The 14,248-nt window shown below is 39.5% G+C and overlaps 1 protein-coding gene across 3 annotated transcripts; it reads right to left on the bottom strand.

Moving 5' to 3' along the window:
• Positions 1–387: 387 nt before the first annotated feature.
• On the bottom strand, positions 388–14,243 carry hfm1 (helicase for meiosis 1). 3 transcript variants are annotated; one of them, XM_087176178.1, is made up of 39 exons: positions 14,173–14,243; positions 13,965–14,080; positions 13,318–13,624; positions 12,356–12,693; positions 11,868–11,909; positions 11,670–11,740; positions 11,405–11,537; positions 10,750–10,901; positions 10,554–10,631; positions 10,001–10,156; positions 9,685–9,885; positions 9,506–9,594; positions 9,347–9,390; positions 9,070–9,171; positions 8,282–8,427; positions 8,090–8,184; positions 7,840–7,973; positions 7,681–7,728; positions 7,491–7,571; positions 7,227–7,318; positions 6,952–7,058; positions 6,749–6,796; positions 6,499–6,596; positions 6,277–6,411; positions 5,969–6,054; positions 5,741–5,824; positions 5,411–5,568; positions 5,159–5,262; positions 4,728–4,916; positions 4,515–4,583; positions 4,244–4,368; positions 3,403–3,485; positions 3,149–3,264; positions 2,965–3,048; positions 2,188–2,496; positions 1,752–1,833; positions 1,479–1,578; positions 851–996; positions 388–700 (listed from the first exon to the last, which is right to left on the bottom strand). In XM_087176178.1, exons 1-39 carry the CDS (start codon positions 14,241–14,243, stop codon positions 646–648), a joined length of 4,674 nt encoding a protein of 1,557 aa, XP_087032304.1. In that variant the 3' UTR covers positions 388–645. The 3 variants fall into 3 exon arrangements, with proteins under 3 accessions (XP_087032304.1, XP_087032303.1, XP_087032305.1); XM_087176177.1 differs by having other exon boundaries at positions 2,188–2,498; positions 2,961–3,048; positions 4,515–4,580; positions 4,731–4,916; XM_087176179.1 differs by having other exon boundaries at positions 388–691; positions 4,515–4,574; positions 4,731–4,916.
• Positions 14,244–14,248: the final 5 nt, after the last annotated feature.

Raw genomic sequence — 14,248 nt, 5'->3', positions numbered from 1 at the left:
AAAATAATCTAATCTAATCCACTACAATTCATACATTATTCATACAACACATTGATTAATATTTTACTTCACATTTACTGACACATTTACTCTCAACCAGTCACTACTAATCCAGAGAGATGATGCCATCCATAGCAACAGGGTCAAACTCATCCCTGCACTTTTGTCTCTCTGTCTCTCAGTAAAAGTTTCTCTCAGAAGCTTTGTGTATAGCTCTTAAGAAGAAACTCTTTGCTAGAAACTTTTAGTGCCATTTAGGAAGACTACTAATGATAAAATAAGACACGTGGCCGCTGTGACAAGTACAAAAATGTATTCAGCACACACAATAACTTAAAGGATGCCAACTATCACAAAGCTCCTTCTAATTAAACAAAACAGGTTGATTTTCATGTTGAGCATTTAGCCAAGACTACACTGTATAATCTAATGAACAGACTTAATTAAATAAATTAACGAATACATGAATACATAAATTACATTAGTAACAAATAGAACTAACATTAGAAACTATTTAAGAATAATGACATGACTTTAACATTTTACAACTTGATGTGAAGCTCACAAGTTAAAGAAAGCTTAACACAAACATAACAAAACACTTGCTCATGACATAATTATATCAGAGTTAGACATGCCCTACCTCTAAAATATACCATCAAATATCCCAAGGAAAGCTTCCTCCTCTTTGCTGTTGATGCTGAAGACGTATCATGTAAAAAAAAAGAGGAAATCAGGTTAAAAATATACTTCTGTAAAAACGTATTCCAGATAGTTTAATTTAATTATATATTAAAGAAAATATTGTTATCAGTCAAAATAAAACCCTTTTAATTATATTTTGCAGTACCTTCTGCTGACACATGAGCTGGAGTCGGCCGAGTCTTTCATTGTTGAGAAGAAATCAAACCTTCTGGTTGCTGGTGCCACGTGCGTCTGTTTTGGGAAATTTTCCGAGGCTTTTACTGTGATCTCTTCACTGAAGATGCTCGGTCTCTGCATGAGGAGGAAGAGAGGCAATTGTCACATGAGCCAAGTACCTCAGCCACTGACCAAACTCCTGTTAAGATTTTAGAAAACATTAAGCTGTTTACAGGCACATTTCATTAAGCCTAACCTAGGAGTCAGTAACCCCATTAGCTATTAATAAACTAACAGAATATTCCTGTCCACAGAGAGAAATTCCCATCACCAAAAGAGCAACATGAATCCATGGAGCTAAAAACAATGGAAGGAGTAAGATGTTCAAGATGTTTACATGGTGCAGCAGACAGGGTAGTAATACTATGATGTGTATTATGTAAACTAGGCAGCTCCACTGTGTTTCTCACAACCGCAGTATGATAATTAGTGGGTTATAAAAATCAAAAAAATCTACACAAACAACCATGTAAACAATAGTGTTTTCCATGTATGTAAATGTAGTCATTAAACAGCAAAAGTAGCATGTGCAGAGATCTCTGGATACACACACTCACCTTCTTATTCCAATCGAGTGTGATGCTATTCTGAGGTCTGACTGTGACCAGTGACGATACTGGTTTTCTGATTTCAGGACTTGTATTTGGTAAAATCCCCCTAAAACACAAAAACATAACAAATGTTTTTTCTGTCTTAACCTACGATATGAAACGTCAGTGAACAACTCTGTATTTTCTGAGAGGAGATTTTACCTAATTTACACATTATTTGATTACTGGTGTTTGAAACAGACAATTGGGGGCAATATGAGCATGCGTTTCTGCCTTTACCTCAGTGGTGTACTGGTAGTGGTTATGCAGGGTTGGACCTGTGAGGGACTGAAGAGTAGTGGTTCTGATGTAACAGCAAACCCTACACACAAAATGTTTAATATTGTTATCAAAATCATAGCATTAGATTAGATTAACTTTATTAATCCCACAACTGGGAAATTCATTTACCACAGCAGAAAAATAAACATCTATAGAATAAACATCTATGGAAATATACAACAAAAATATACCAAATATACACTAATAAATACAATATACACAATACACACGATATGTACATGAAAAAGTGCAAGGTGTGGAGGCATAATTTAGTAGTTTATACAACGATGATGAAAACATGACTGTGTATGTGTTACAATGACTTCTTAATAGGATGTATGAAAAGCGAACAAATTGATCCTCCATCTCTCTCCTGCGTAAAATGAAACTCTACCTGGCACGTTGTACTCAACAGGCTGCTGGATTTGACTTCCAGCATTAGTTGTGCATGAGGCAAACGCTGTCTCACTGGCATGCACCAAGTTCTCATCATCAAAGTCACCCCAGTTGTCCCATTCATTTCCAAGGTCAAAGGTGATTGCTGGTATTTGTAAGGATGAAGCTGTTTCACACTGAGTGTCCTGGTTCGTTACCACAGTGGACCTCTTTGAGAAAGCTGGGCTGGATGTATTGATTTGGTTGAGATGCTGTTCAGGGATTTGACTCCAGCCACTTGTTCCTGGGTTCATCCACACTGACGAACCTGAATACAGAAGAACTTTTAAGAAAGGATGACTACACCGTCAAATGTTACTGTACTATAGGCTTTCTTGGATTCAGTCTGAAAAAAGTATCTGCATTAGATCTCCTCAGTTTTGGTGTTTTCCACCATTCACTACTTGACTAACCAAGTGCTTTAAAGTTGTCAGTGGTAAAAGTGATTATCTCGGCAATATGATTGATATATAATGTAATTTCAATGATTGCTTAAATGACACAAACAAACTGTGTTGAAACACACGCTTTCATTCTTAAATACATTTTAGTGTAAAACACCATGTGTAAATTTTGCATTCTTCTGTTTGTGTATTGTGTATTGACTGACATGTCCAGTCCACAGTGTGTGAGGAAGCAGGATTGGTGGTAAGTATTGTAGTGACTGAGCTACAACCTGCAAAACCACCAGTATGGTCTCTCTACTAATGAGTTAGAGTTAAGCTGTTTGCCATACTTTGAGAGTGAGCATGAGATGCAGCAGAGGTTTGGACCGGCGTTTCCATCATCCTGTGCATGTCCCCAACGTAGTCGTTATAATCTGATAAGGAGAGAGAGAGAGAGACAGAGAAATATACAGTCACAGTCATATATGGAAATGCGTGGAGTTCAGAGTCATCTTCTTAATGCCACTTGCTTACCGCTGTCAAAGTCGTCCAGATTAACTACATCTGTGTGATGAGCACAGTCTTCTCCTGTCAGATCTATAGTCTCAGTGTGAAGTCTCCCTGAAGCTTCATAGTGGTTTATCCCATACCTTCAGATCCCATAAATGAATATACTTAACCACCAGGCCATCAGATTAATCTGTTTCACACATTTTACTCTAATCTAAGCTGCAGCAGCAATTTATGGCGCCATTCAAAGTCTAAAATATCAGTGAAAATGTGAATACCAGGAAACAGCAGGAAGCCTCTCTTTGGGTTTGTAAGCAAACTCCTGTATGTTGACAGACACAGACTCCTCACTCATTTTCATCTGAGGAAATACAACAAGAACATCACACACACACGTGTTCATCTTAGTAACACTGAAATATTTTCTTCTTGTTAAGAATTTCATCGTTAGACACAAAGACTATGTTTGCCATTCTCATTTAGAAGAGCAGTATAAAAAACAAAGCGATGCACATTCAGCTTGCACATGTACAGTACACATACTGTATGATAACTGCATCTGGAGTCGTGGATAGAATCTACATAGAAACACATATTGTATATAATCTGTGTATTGTACGTTTATAAACCAACACATATATTTTATAGTATTCTCATATACTAACCCTACACAGTATAGTACCTGTTTGTGTATAAAATTATGTTATGTTATATATTTTGTTTTATTGCTATCATCTCTGCTGTTTTCTGTGGCTTCTATATCTCTTATGTTTCTTTGCAAGAATTCAACATCCCCTACTTGTATCATTGACATTTCTTTTAATCTTATCTTAACCAGTGTTGACATGGCACTGACTCATTAGTTTATTCTGCAGCTTCAACATGAAATGTTTTCTGGAGAAAAATATCTCAGGTAAGTGCACTTTCCTTCCTGTTCTACTGTGTTGTGTGTGAGGTATTGGATGAAATTGGCGTAGGATAACACAACCTCCGGTTTATGTGTTACAGCAGTCACAGACAACTACATATTAAATCGTGACAAACCTGAGTTCAACAACTCTGTTTTATGTGGCGCAGGCTTGGATAGATTCCAAAAATCATACCAGTTGTCTTCCTCACCTTGAGTCGTTTGACAGGAGTCTGCGCCAGTGTGTCACACCTGTTCCTCAGGTCTTTCAAATAGGAAGAGAAACTGGATTCTTGATTTGCTGACCTCTTCCGTGCCACAGTTACACCTACTTTACCTTTTGAGACACATATGCACTCTCATTGGACAGACTGAAGGAATAACACCTCTATAATCTTAACAGGCACACAAAATAATGCACATTTAGATACATGAATGCACGAAAATACTCGAACAAGGTGAAAGATGAGCGATTGTACGCACAGCAGTCATGGCCACAAAGATCCTTGTTCTTGCAGAAGTGGTTGCACTGTCTCTTGTCGCCTAGATCTGATTATAAAGTTGAGTTGCCATATTTTAATAGAGAAAAAAAAAGACATGTCAAATATCAATCTACCCTTTAAAAATACCATATCGATATGAAATATTTAATATTTCAGAATCAACAAAATCATCAGTAACAAAGCTACAGTGCAGTGCCTTGGTCTGTAGCACATGTGGCATTTCCCCGCTGAGGTGTAGCCTGATCTGTAGACTGTGGCTTCAGTGCAGAGAGCGATTGTTGTCCAGCAGCATCATACAGTATGTTTTTAGGATTATCACAGGTGCCAAACCTCCTGGCTCCAGAGTAGTACACATTGAACTTCTGCTGGATGTCCAAGCCCACTATAAGAGAGAGGGCAGTCAGTGTCGTAAATGTACCTAACATTGATAAAAAAAAACATAATAATTGAATAATCATCTCATTTAGTTTGACACACTTAGATATCTCAGCTCAGCTACAGGACTGAATTGCAAAACAAATGTTGAACAAAAGGCATGGTAATTCGTTCAGTTTACAAATAATAGGAGTTTGTACTGAACAGCACAACATACCGTTACAATATTTCCATGGTTTACTGCCTTACCATATTCTGAGCTGATGAGATTGACACTGATCTCCTCTCCCGCTGAGGCCTTCGCCACCTCAATCTTCTTCGACCAGCTACCACTCTTCAACAGCACCAAATCCCTGAAAAACAAAGATGGAGGATGCCAGCTGAAAATCTATTTACTGGAAATTCTTTTTTTTTACATAATGGTTAGAGAGGGGAAAGAGAGGGTAGTTGAAAGACAGTAAAGTTTGTTGGAAGCCTGGGACACAAATATTTGTTTCTCACGTGAGTTTCTGTAGGAAGACCACATTGTTGTCAGAGTCTCCGATGATCAGAGAGACATAGTGGTGGTCTGGAGCTGTTTTCCTGGACAGCAGCTGTGCTTGGTTTTTTACGTTCACCTTCACCACAATCTCCGCAATATCACAGCTATACCTTGGAAGCTACAAAATAGCTTATATATAAATATACAGCAACAACTAATAAAAAAACAAGAATAACAACGAATCCTCACTCGCAACAACATCTCAAAAGTCTGACAAACAGAAAGAGAAAAGCTCTATTATATGATGTTATATAATGTCCTTGATAATAATATTGTGCAGCGCCTTTTACCTGCTCCAATGTGACTTCATACTTCGGGAAGTGTATGACAGATTCTCTGATTTGGTTGCCAAATGGTGGATGTCTGTTGAGAATCTGAATGAGAGAAATGAAGTTATAACAAAGCATATCCAAATGCTTTATACAATAATAACCTAAAATTATAGTTCAAATAACAATTACATCAAATGCTTTGGATTACCAGACAGTGATTTCTTTTGAAATGTTACACAGACTCACCAGCTCGAGCTCTCTGGCATTGGCTTGCTCTATTTTGCTGAAAGTGGTGAGTCCAGCGTTCACCATGGCAGTTGAGAGAGATTGGCCTGAAACACACAACGTGTTATTATCAAATGTTTAGATATTGCATTTAATAGAAAGAATATTTGGTTTATTAATTAATTCATCTTGTAGCAACTGTGCATACTTTTTTTTTTCTAAAATAAACCAGTGTGTGTCCAAGAATCACTAAAACTATATTTTATCACTGTATTATCATTGCTTAGATGAAGGGCTATTACCGGTATATAACATAGCAAAGTACCCACCTATCTTCTCCAGCTGTTTGGAAACATAGGGTGAGTTCTCCCAAAGCTTTGATCTGAAGCACTTAGCTAGGATCAGGGCGTTGAGCAGAGCAGAGAAACCCGTCTTGTATCGATGACTCAGAAACTCTGACAGACCTGATTAAAATCAAAATACAATCAGTTTAAAAACATACAGTCAGACAACACTTTGTTTATACGCTGTCCCTGATTTACACAACATACATTTGCTGATGCGCATCCCGTTCCTGAAGATCTTTGCTGTCTCCTGTGTAAGTCCAAACTCTTGAATTGAGATGGAACCGAGCTGAGCCTGAATCAAGCTAAAGACACAACAATGAACACATGACATGTGCAGAGGGCAGTCCATGGGAAATTCATGAGTGCCTTTATACATTAAAAGTCATAAACCAGTATTCCTTTTTTTATTCAGCACTGCTTTTCCACAGGGAAAGTGCAGAATACATAAACCTACCAGTTGACTTTCATCTCACTGGTTTTGATCTTTCCCTCAATAGGAAACCTGGAAAAACACATAAAAAAGTAATTTACTATGGCTCTGGTCTACCTCCATCATTGTGCCTTTCCCATCCAAAAGTTAAATTAAGATGGTGCAAAAGGACTCAGCAAACAGAAGATACTCTATATCCAATTATGGATCCTATAAATGTCTCTGACCTGATGGTGATCCTGTTCTTGTCCCTGTTTAAAGTGTTCAAGGGCCTCTTCTCATTCATTCTCAGCTGAATGTCGCTGAACTCTCTGCTCTTTGACACCAGCTCGATCTGTACATACAAGCTCTTTTGATCTGAATACTATGTTTTTGCAATGCCATGCAATATACAGCACAGCACAACACATTTAAATCTTTTCCTTTTGCAGGAATACAGTGTAACACCACAAAATGTCGATGTAACTGCATTTTAATCAAATACATTTGTCAGGAAACCTACCAGGTCAGACAGCGTCTCAGTGCCAGCCACTTCGCAGAACCGTTTCATGGTATCAAAAGCAACAAAGTACCTAGCCATCAACCTGCCAGCCTCTTCAAGACCAAAACAAATAAATGACTTTTATATCCAGAAGATGAGGGTCAGATGAAAAAGAAGTAGTTAAAGATATAAATGTCAACCATGTCACTGATCATAGGTTAAAAAATATCTCAAGAAGAATACATTAAACATTTTGACTACTATTTAAATAAATTTCCCCTCTACCTGTTGGTTTGATGTTGATATCTTCATCCATGTTGATCAGACCAATGGAGGAGAGAGAGTTGAGGTTCTTCAGACACAGTTCTAAAAAGAAAATGAGAAACAGTCGTCACCTTAAACTACAAGTAGTAGGAACAAACTACTTCGGTGGCCTCAAAGACTTCAGACAGAACAACAAATGATCATGGCCCACCTTGCAATTTGGCTTCGATTCCATATCTGTCTAAGTCAGCAGAGAAACCTGAAATGGAAGTTGAGGAACACTACACTGACTGATTTTACAAACAGTAATGACAAAGACGGTAGGTACTATTTCCTGCATTTTATATGTATTTGTGCTTTGCGCTCTGACCGTAGTGTGTGGGGTTCTTGAGGGCTCTGATGTAGAGGAAGGTGGAGCGTATCCAGTCCAGAGCCATGTTGACATGACTGATGGTTTGGAGAACAATCTCAGCATTCAGGTGCTCCACCAGGTGACTGTGTAAGCTGGGGAAACAAGGCATACTGTTACCTCCTGTAATACTGTATGATCTCTCTCCTCCACGTGTTCACATGTGAGAGAGAACAATAGAGCCTAATGACACAGCTGCTATCCAAAATACCTGCTCTCAATGATTTCCATCCCATTCATAAGTTTCATATACTTCTCTCTGGTTTGAACCTTGGTCATGATCACTGCAGTCGCTGATGTGTCAAACTAGAAAAGGAAAGAAAAAGCTAAATATCTGCCTTAATAATGGTTAAAAGAGATAAAGTCATGGAGATAAAGTATTCCATTATTGTTCTGCCGTTACCTGTGGTCTTCCAGCTCGGCCTATCATCTGCAGCAGGTCAGCCTCGCTGTACTCTTCACAGGAGCCTGCAACATACTGCACAGTGGACTTGATCACCACCAGATGAGCTGGCAGGTTCACCCCCATGGCCAGAGTCCTGGTAGTAACTAGGATATAAGAAATGAGATCACAAACATAAATTCAGTGCCCATAAAATTCAATAAAAACCTTTTTAAATCATCGCAGCAAGTGGTAAAAGTTTACGATTGTTTTGCACAAGTGTGTGGTTCCTGGTATAATGGTTTTAATCAGAGACACACCAATAAGTCGGCATATGATCAATATCAGTGGGTATAAGCTTTAAAAACAACATTGGTGTTAGTACAATATTATCTTCATTGCTGACATCAAAATGCCATTTTTATGATCTTCACTGTCTCAAAATGCAACAGTCACATTAGAAATAGAATAAAAGTTTTCAGTCTCATTTGTTACTTATGGTAGTGGCTTGAAAAATATTGCATATTACTATTTACTTAAAAACATACCAGGATAGGTCATTCTTCTTCATATTATATTACCATTATATAACCATTAAACAGGCATTTACATACATTTTTTACATTTCTGTAGATGCAAATCTTGGGCAGATCCCAACACAATATGACTGAAGTACTTAATGACTCAGTTATAACCCGTGACTATTGTCTTTCCTGTTTGCATCTGCACTGTTACAAAGAAAATAAAAACACAGGATCATGTTGCATACTTATATAGTCTCATAGTTTGTATTAGTGTCAAAGCCTCACAGAGAACAGGCAAGTCTCCCAGAGTGAAGGCCTCTTCTATCAGCTTCCTATCTGACAAGTCAACTCCTGCATGGTGGTAACCAACTCCTAACATGACCAGATCTGCCACATAAACACAATACAAGCTTATGTTATACAGTTGTTAGTCTAAGTCAAACTCAATTCAACATGTGCTTTCTTAGTAGGTCTGGACTGAAGCAGGTTTCAAAGTTTGTATCTAATGGGATCTTACCGTTTAGCTTTCAGAAGGGGATTGGTGGCTGCCCAGAAAACTCACCTCTCAGTTTTGTATCCAGAATAGAGTTTGCATATTTTATCAACCTAAACAGGATTGTAAAGTTACAAGAAAGTCAAGAAGATCAAGCTACTTCGGTGAAGAATGATGAAATGTTTGGGTAGCATATGTATAGACATTATGGATAAGGAAGAAACATACCTTTGCTTGTGCTCAATACTCATAATGAATCGAGCATCCTTGGCCAGAACTGCAGCTGACGTCTGGACTCCTTTCCTGGTAGAGCAAAACTACAGAAAAACAGAAGTAATCTCATATAAAAGGACAACAAACACATGCACAAAAAAGGACACATAGTTTGCCCCATTTTCCCGACCCACCACAAGAGCAGGCTTCTGGTCAGAGTAAGTCTGTATGATGTTGGCCATCTTGTAGTTGAGTGACAGGTCAAACTTAAACTCTGTTTGGCTTGGGTTGCACGGGAATCCCAGCACCACCTTTCTCAGCTTCACCGGGCGATGACTCTCATCCATATACAGATATGTGGCTGGACCGCTCTCATTAGACAACCAGTCTGCTATCTAATAACAGGCAGACAGTTCAAGAATTAGCCACAGGCTCCTGATTTATACTAGAGATACACTGCAAACATATACAGGACAGAGAGCTGGCTGACTTTCTTTGTCAGCTACTTACATCAGAGATGTTGGGTACGGTGGCTGATACAGCCACAAACCTCATAGAGAGGCCTGCGTCTGGATTCTGTGCTCTCCTGTAGTCGTGTACCGCCTTCATCCTGCTCACCACGACTTCCAAGGTGGCACCACGGGTCGCATCTTTCACCACATGAACCTGCATGAAAGAAATGTTTCATCTTACAGTTGTCTTCATCTCAGAGGTTCAACAGGGATGTTTGTATGGGGGTCAAATAAAGTTAACCCATCCTTTATCATTGTTTTCCATTATTAACATAAGGGGGTGCATCTCCAAAAAGAACTAGATTGAATACACAGTCACAGGACATGATGTGCTGTAAGTTTTTAATGGCTAACCTCAAGTGAAATAAACTGCTGAGGGCTGAGGCTAATGATGTGCCATCATGCAATGTGGAATAATTAAACAATGTGAACAGTACATCTGTGAGTACACGAGTGCACAGTGAGCATCCACCATAATGCAGTCTGACTGTGAGATGCTATGAACACTGAAACATAGGCCTGTGAACTCAATATCTAACAAACACACTGACCTCATCAATAAGGAAGAGCCTGACTAGCTGCAGCAGACAGTTATCCTTCCATTTTCTTGTCATGCTGTCCCATTTTTCCTGAAAGAACAATAAATACAACTTTGTATATTCAGGTAAAACACCAGGTCATATTCTTTTCCACTCCTTCAAATTTTGTTGCATTTGTTCGGTTGAAATCCAGTATAGTGTCACACACCGGCGTGGTCAAGATGATGTGAGAGTCCTGAATCTCAAAGAAGTCGTCGATCTCTGTGTCGCCTGTAAGCTCCTTACAGATCAGTCCCAGAGGACCAAACTTCTTCTTCCAGCTCTCAAAGCACTGACTGCACAGAGCTTTGATAGGGGCCACTGGCAAGAACAAACAAGGAATCTTTTTACAAGACTGACTCAAAAATCAAAACACTGAAAATGATACACGAGCAAGCCAGAAGAAAAATGTAACATCAAAGCCCCAGTGTGTGATTACAGTCAGGTGTATTGTGTCAAAACAATGTTCCCTTAGCTGGTTTTGTTTAAATTCAGATTTATTGTGTATAGAATTCCATTCACTTCCTCAAGCTTTTGATACAAAGAGCTGACAGTTTGTTACAGCACGAGCTTTGTTTACACTGGCAAGGGGTATATACAGTAAAGTAAATCAGATCTGTGTTTTGAATCAGTTCCAAAAAAGTTCCATGAAATACATGGTTTCAGGAAGTTTTCTAAGCTTCCTAAGTAGGAATCATAAATCCCAAAACTGAGACTGGAATATACAACTTTTCAAATGCAATGCTGTTTTTTCTGTGAGTATAACAAATTATTTCAGGCCAAGTTTAGTCAACAAGTTATACAGAATAACGCTGTATGCTCACTATAGACAGCTTTGACGTCTCTCCAGGGCTCTGACGTCTCCATTAGAAGGCGAATGATGGCCAGCTCAAACAGCACCGTTTTACCCGATCCAGTAGGAGCACATGCCACAAAGTTCTTACCTGTGTAAAGAACCTGTGAACAAACCAAACATTAATACAGTCCAGGTGACACTCCAGGTCATAGTTTGTAACAAGACAATGAATACCATCATGTTATTCGTAATCTTCAACATTGTGTTTGTGAAGGCTTTCAGATAATACTTACGTCATCTAGTGCTTTGGACTGAACGTAGTTGAAAAATGGGAACTCGTTGAAGACGGATCTGAACTTAGATGCTGTGTTAGCATAGTTCAGGAAATCAAACCACATCAGTTGTGAAATTACATTCCAATCATACTGGCACAGTTCAAGCTCTATCTAACTTTCAAACTGTATTATCTTACACAACAACAAAAAGGATACGGATTTCAGAAACAGGTCGCAAAACTTCAGACCCAGAAGAACCTAAAATGTTCACAGTTCAAACATAATCAGACTTTCATTCTCAGCCTCACTCTCACTGATCCCTTACTCATTTTATGTTATGAGGCTTTTAGCATTTTTTCAAGGTGTAACATTAAGGAATTAGTTTGTAGTATTGGTAAAACAAAACTTCAAACGTGACTGTAGACTACAAGGCTTCTACTGTTACTGCCTACTGCTTCTACTGTTCTTCTATCTACCACCTAGTGTCCAGCATGTTTCATTACACTGGAGCGGTCAATGGGGAGAGCTCACCCCATTTCACCTCATCACACCCTAACACATTGTGGCAGCTGCTGCCACGGCTAGACATGGGAATACTCATTAGCTGCAACACTTTACAGGAGCTATATGAGTGGTATTTGGCAAACCAATCATAGACTGGGAGCACAGCGCCTGTCTGTGACTGTATTAATGCAGTGCAGCACCTTGTATACAGAGCGGCTGAGGCATCATGGGCGGAACGAAAGCTCTCTTTGTGCCCTTGTCCGGCATCTCTGCATGTGTCGCCTGCTGCGGGGGTCGGCCACTTGCTGCAGATGAGCCCAGTGGAGGGGGTGAAAAGGGGGGCTTTTGGGGGAAAGGAGGAGCTGCTTGGCTAACTGTCGTCCGTGGCGGTTGAAGAGGAGGAGGTACTGTCGCCATGGTAACCTGACTGAGAAAAGTTTGAGGTCTGGATGCTGTCTGGCTGCTGCTGCCGCTGCTACTGAGGTCATCTGTGTTTGAAGAGTCACCTCCACCGTTCGACACCTGAACCTTGAACAAGCTGTTATGGAGAGAATAAAGAATTGAAAGAGGTGGAAGGTAGAATCAAAGAGGAAAAACTGTTGTTGCGGCTGAAAGGTTGGAAGCTTTTTTGAGGAAGGCCAGGCATTCTTGCCTCTAGCAACAAGGCTAACATGGGGGATGGTTTTGCATATTTCCATGTTCTTCTAATGAACTGTCCACTGATGTAAAAGTCAACTCTCTTCATGATTCACTGTAGTCCCATTTTAACTAAGCAGATCATTGTATTCAAACAATTTCAGGGATTAAAGAGTGAATCAGCACTACATTACATTTTTGGACAGGGAAAAACTGGAAACAAGGCTTTAGCGAGTAACATAAATCCTGCTAATTTAAGCATTTTTAAATCATGTTCTGCATCCACCTCCAAGGAAAGAAAATCCTTGTTGACCTGATTTTTATGGCCTTAAAATTGTACCATTTTGTACTTTAGGCCACATATCAATCTTAAGGAATTATACGCTTTGAAATCAGAAAACCGTTTCTGCCCCCAAGTGTAAATTTCGTCTCATCTTTCAAAATATGTACAAGAGGGAGACTCTCTGAAAACAATATGCACAGACTATTTAATCTGCAATTATGTAAATGTTGTCTTGACGCTTGCCTTCTCCGTAGAGGTGGGGTTTTGCTGCAGTCCAGAGACAAACACCTCCTGCTGATGGCCGCATGACCAGAGTCCTGCAGAGTTTCATCTCCACCTCTGCCACTGTGACGGGGACCCTGAGAGTAATCCCTGAACCCTTCACCTCCCCAAAGGCCATTACATCTACTGATGCTGTTACTGTTGCTGCCATCTCTCATCTCTTTCTCGTCATTGTTAAAACTGTAAGGAGTGTTGATTTTTGATAAGATGTCAAGGCCAGCTGATACTTTGAAAGGAGGGAGAAACTTCTTGGATTTCTGTGAGAAACCTGTGAGTAATAAAGTAAAAGGAGAGAGAGTTTCATCAAATCAAGTTGTTGTCATGTTGTTGTTACGGGTGTGACTCTCAAATCATGTGAGAATGATTTAGTGAGATGAAAAGAATTTACAGCAGGAAATTCCTGTTATACTAAAGATTATGAGAAAATGTCCCAGATCCCTGTTTGTTTTCACGAGTCAACAAAAATTGGGAAAGCTTTCAAGAGTATTCAAGCTATCGTGTCAGTGAGTCACAAAGTTAGATTTAGTAGGGCCTCAATAGCCCAGATACTGAGCAGTTTACTCAAGTCAAGTGAAAAGGAATTCATCCTAATCCAGAGCACAACATACTGTATAGGGTAGCAAATGTCTCTGCCTCCTTCTGCATATCCTGAGTGGCTGGAATCTGAGAAAGAGATGGAGGCACTTCCAGCTGCCAAGGACTGACCTCCTGATGCAGTGGCTTTCTGTCAGATACAATCCAGTGGGAAAAACATTGATAAGCTGCTAAGAGAGGAACAAAAGAGAGGGATGATGTGGAGTATTTCTTTGTACTCACACTTTGAGGACAGTGGGTTTCTCAAAAAACAGATTGTCCAGAGACAAGGTGCAGTCACTGGAGTCCAACATTTTAT

Source organism: Seriola lalandi, unplaced genomic scaffold, assembly GCF_002814215.2.
Source record: "Seriola lalandi dorsalis isolate HSWRI2012SDOR001 ecotype SW California unplaced genomic scaffold, Sedor1 jcf7180002054542, whole genome shotgun sequence".
Lineage (NCBI taxonomy): Eukaryota > Metazoa > Chordata > Actinopteri > Carangiformes > Carangidae > Seriola > Seriola lalandi.
The sequence above is the reverse complement of the archived record's forward strand: the minus strand, read 5'-3'. Positions and strand labels throughout refer to the sequence as shown.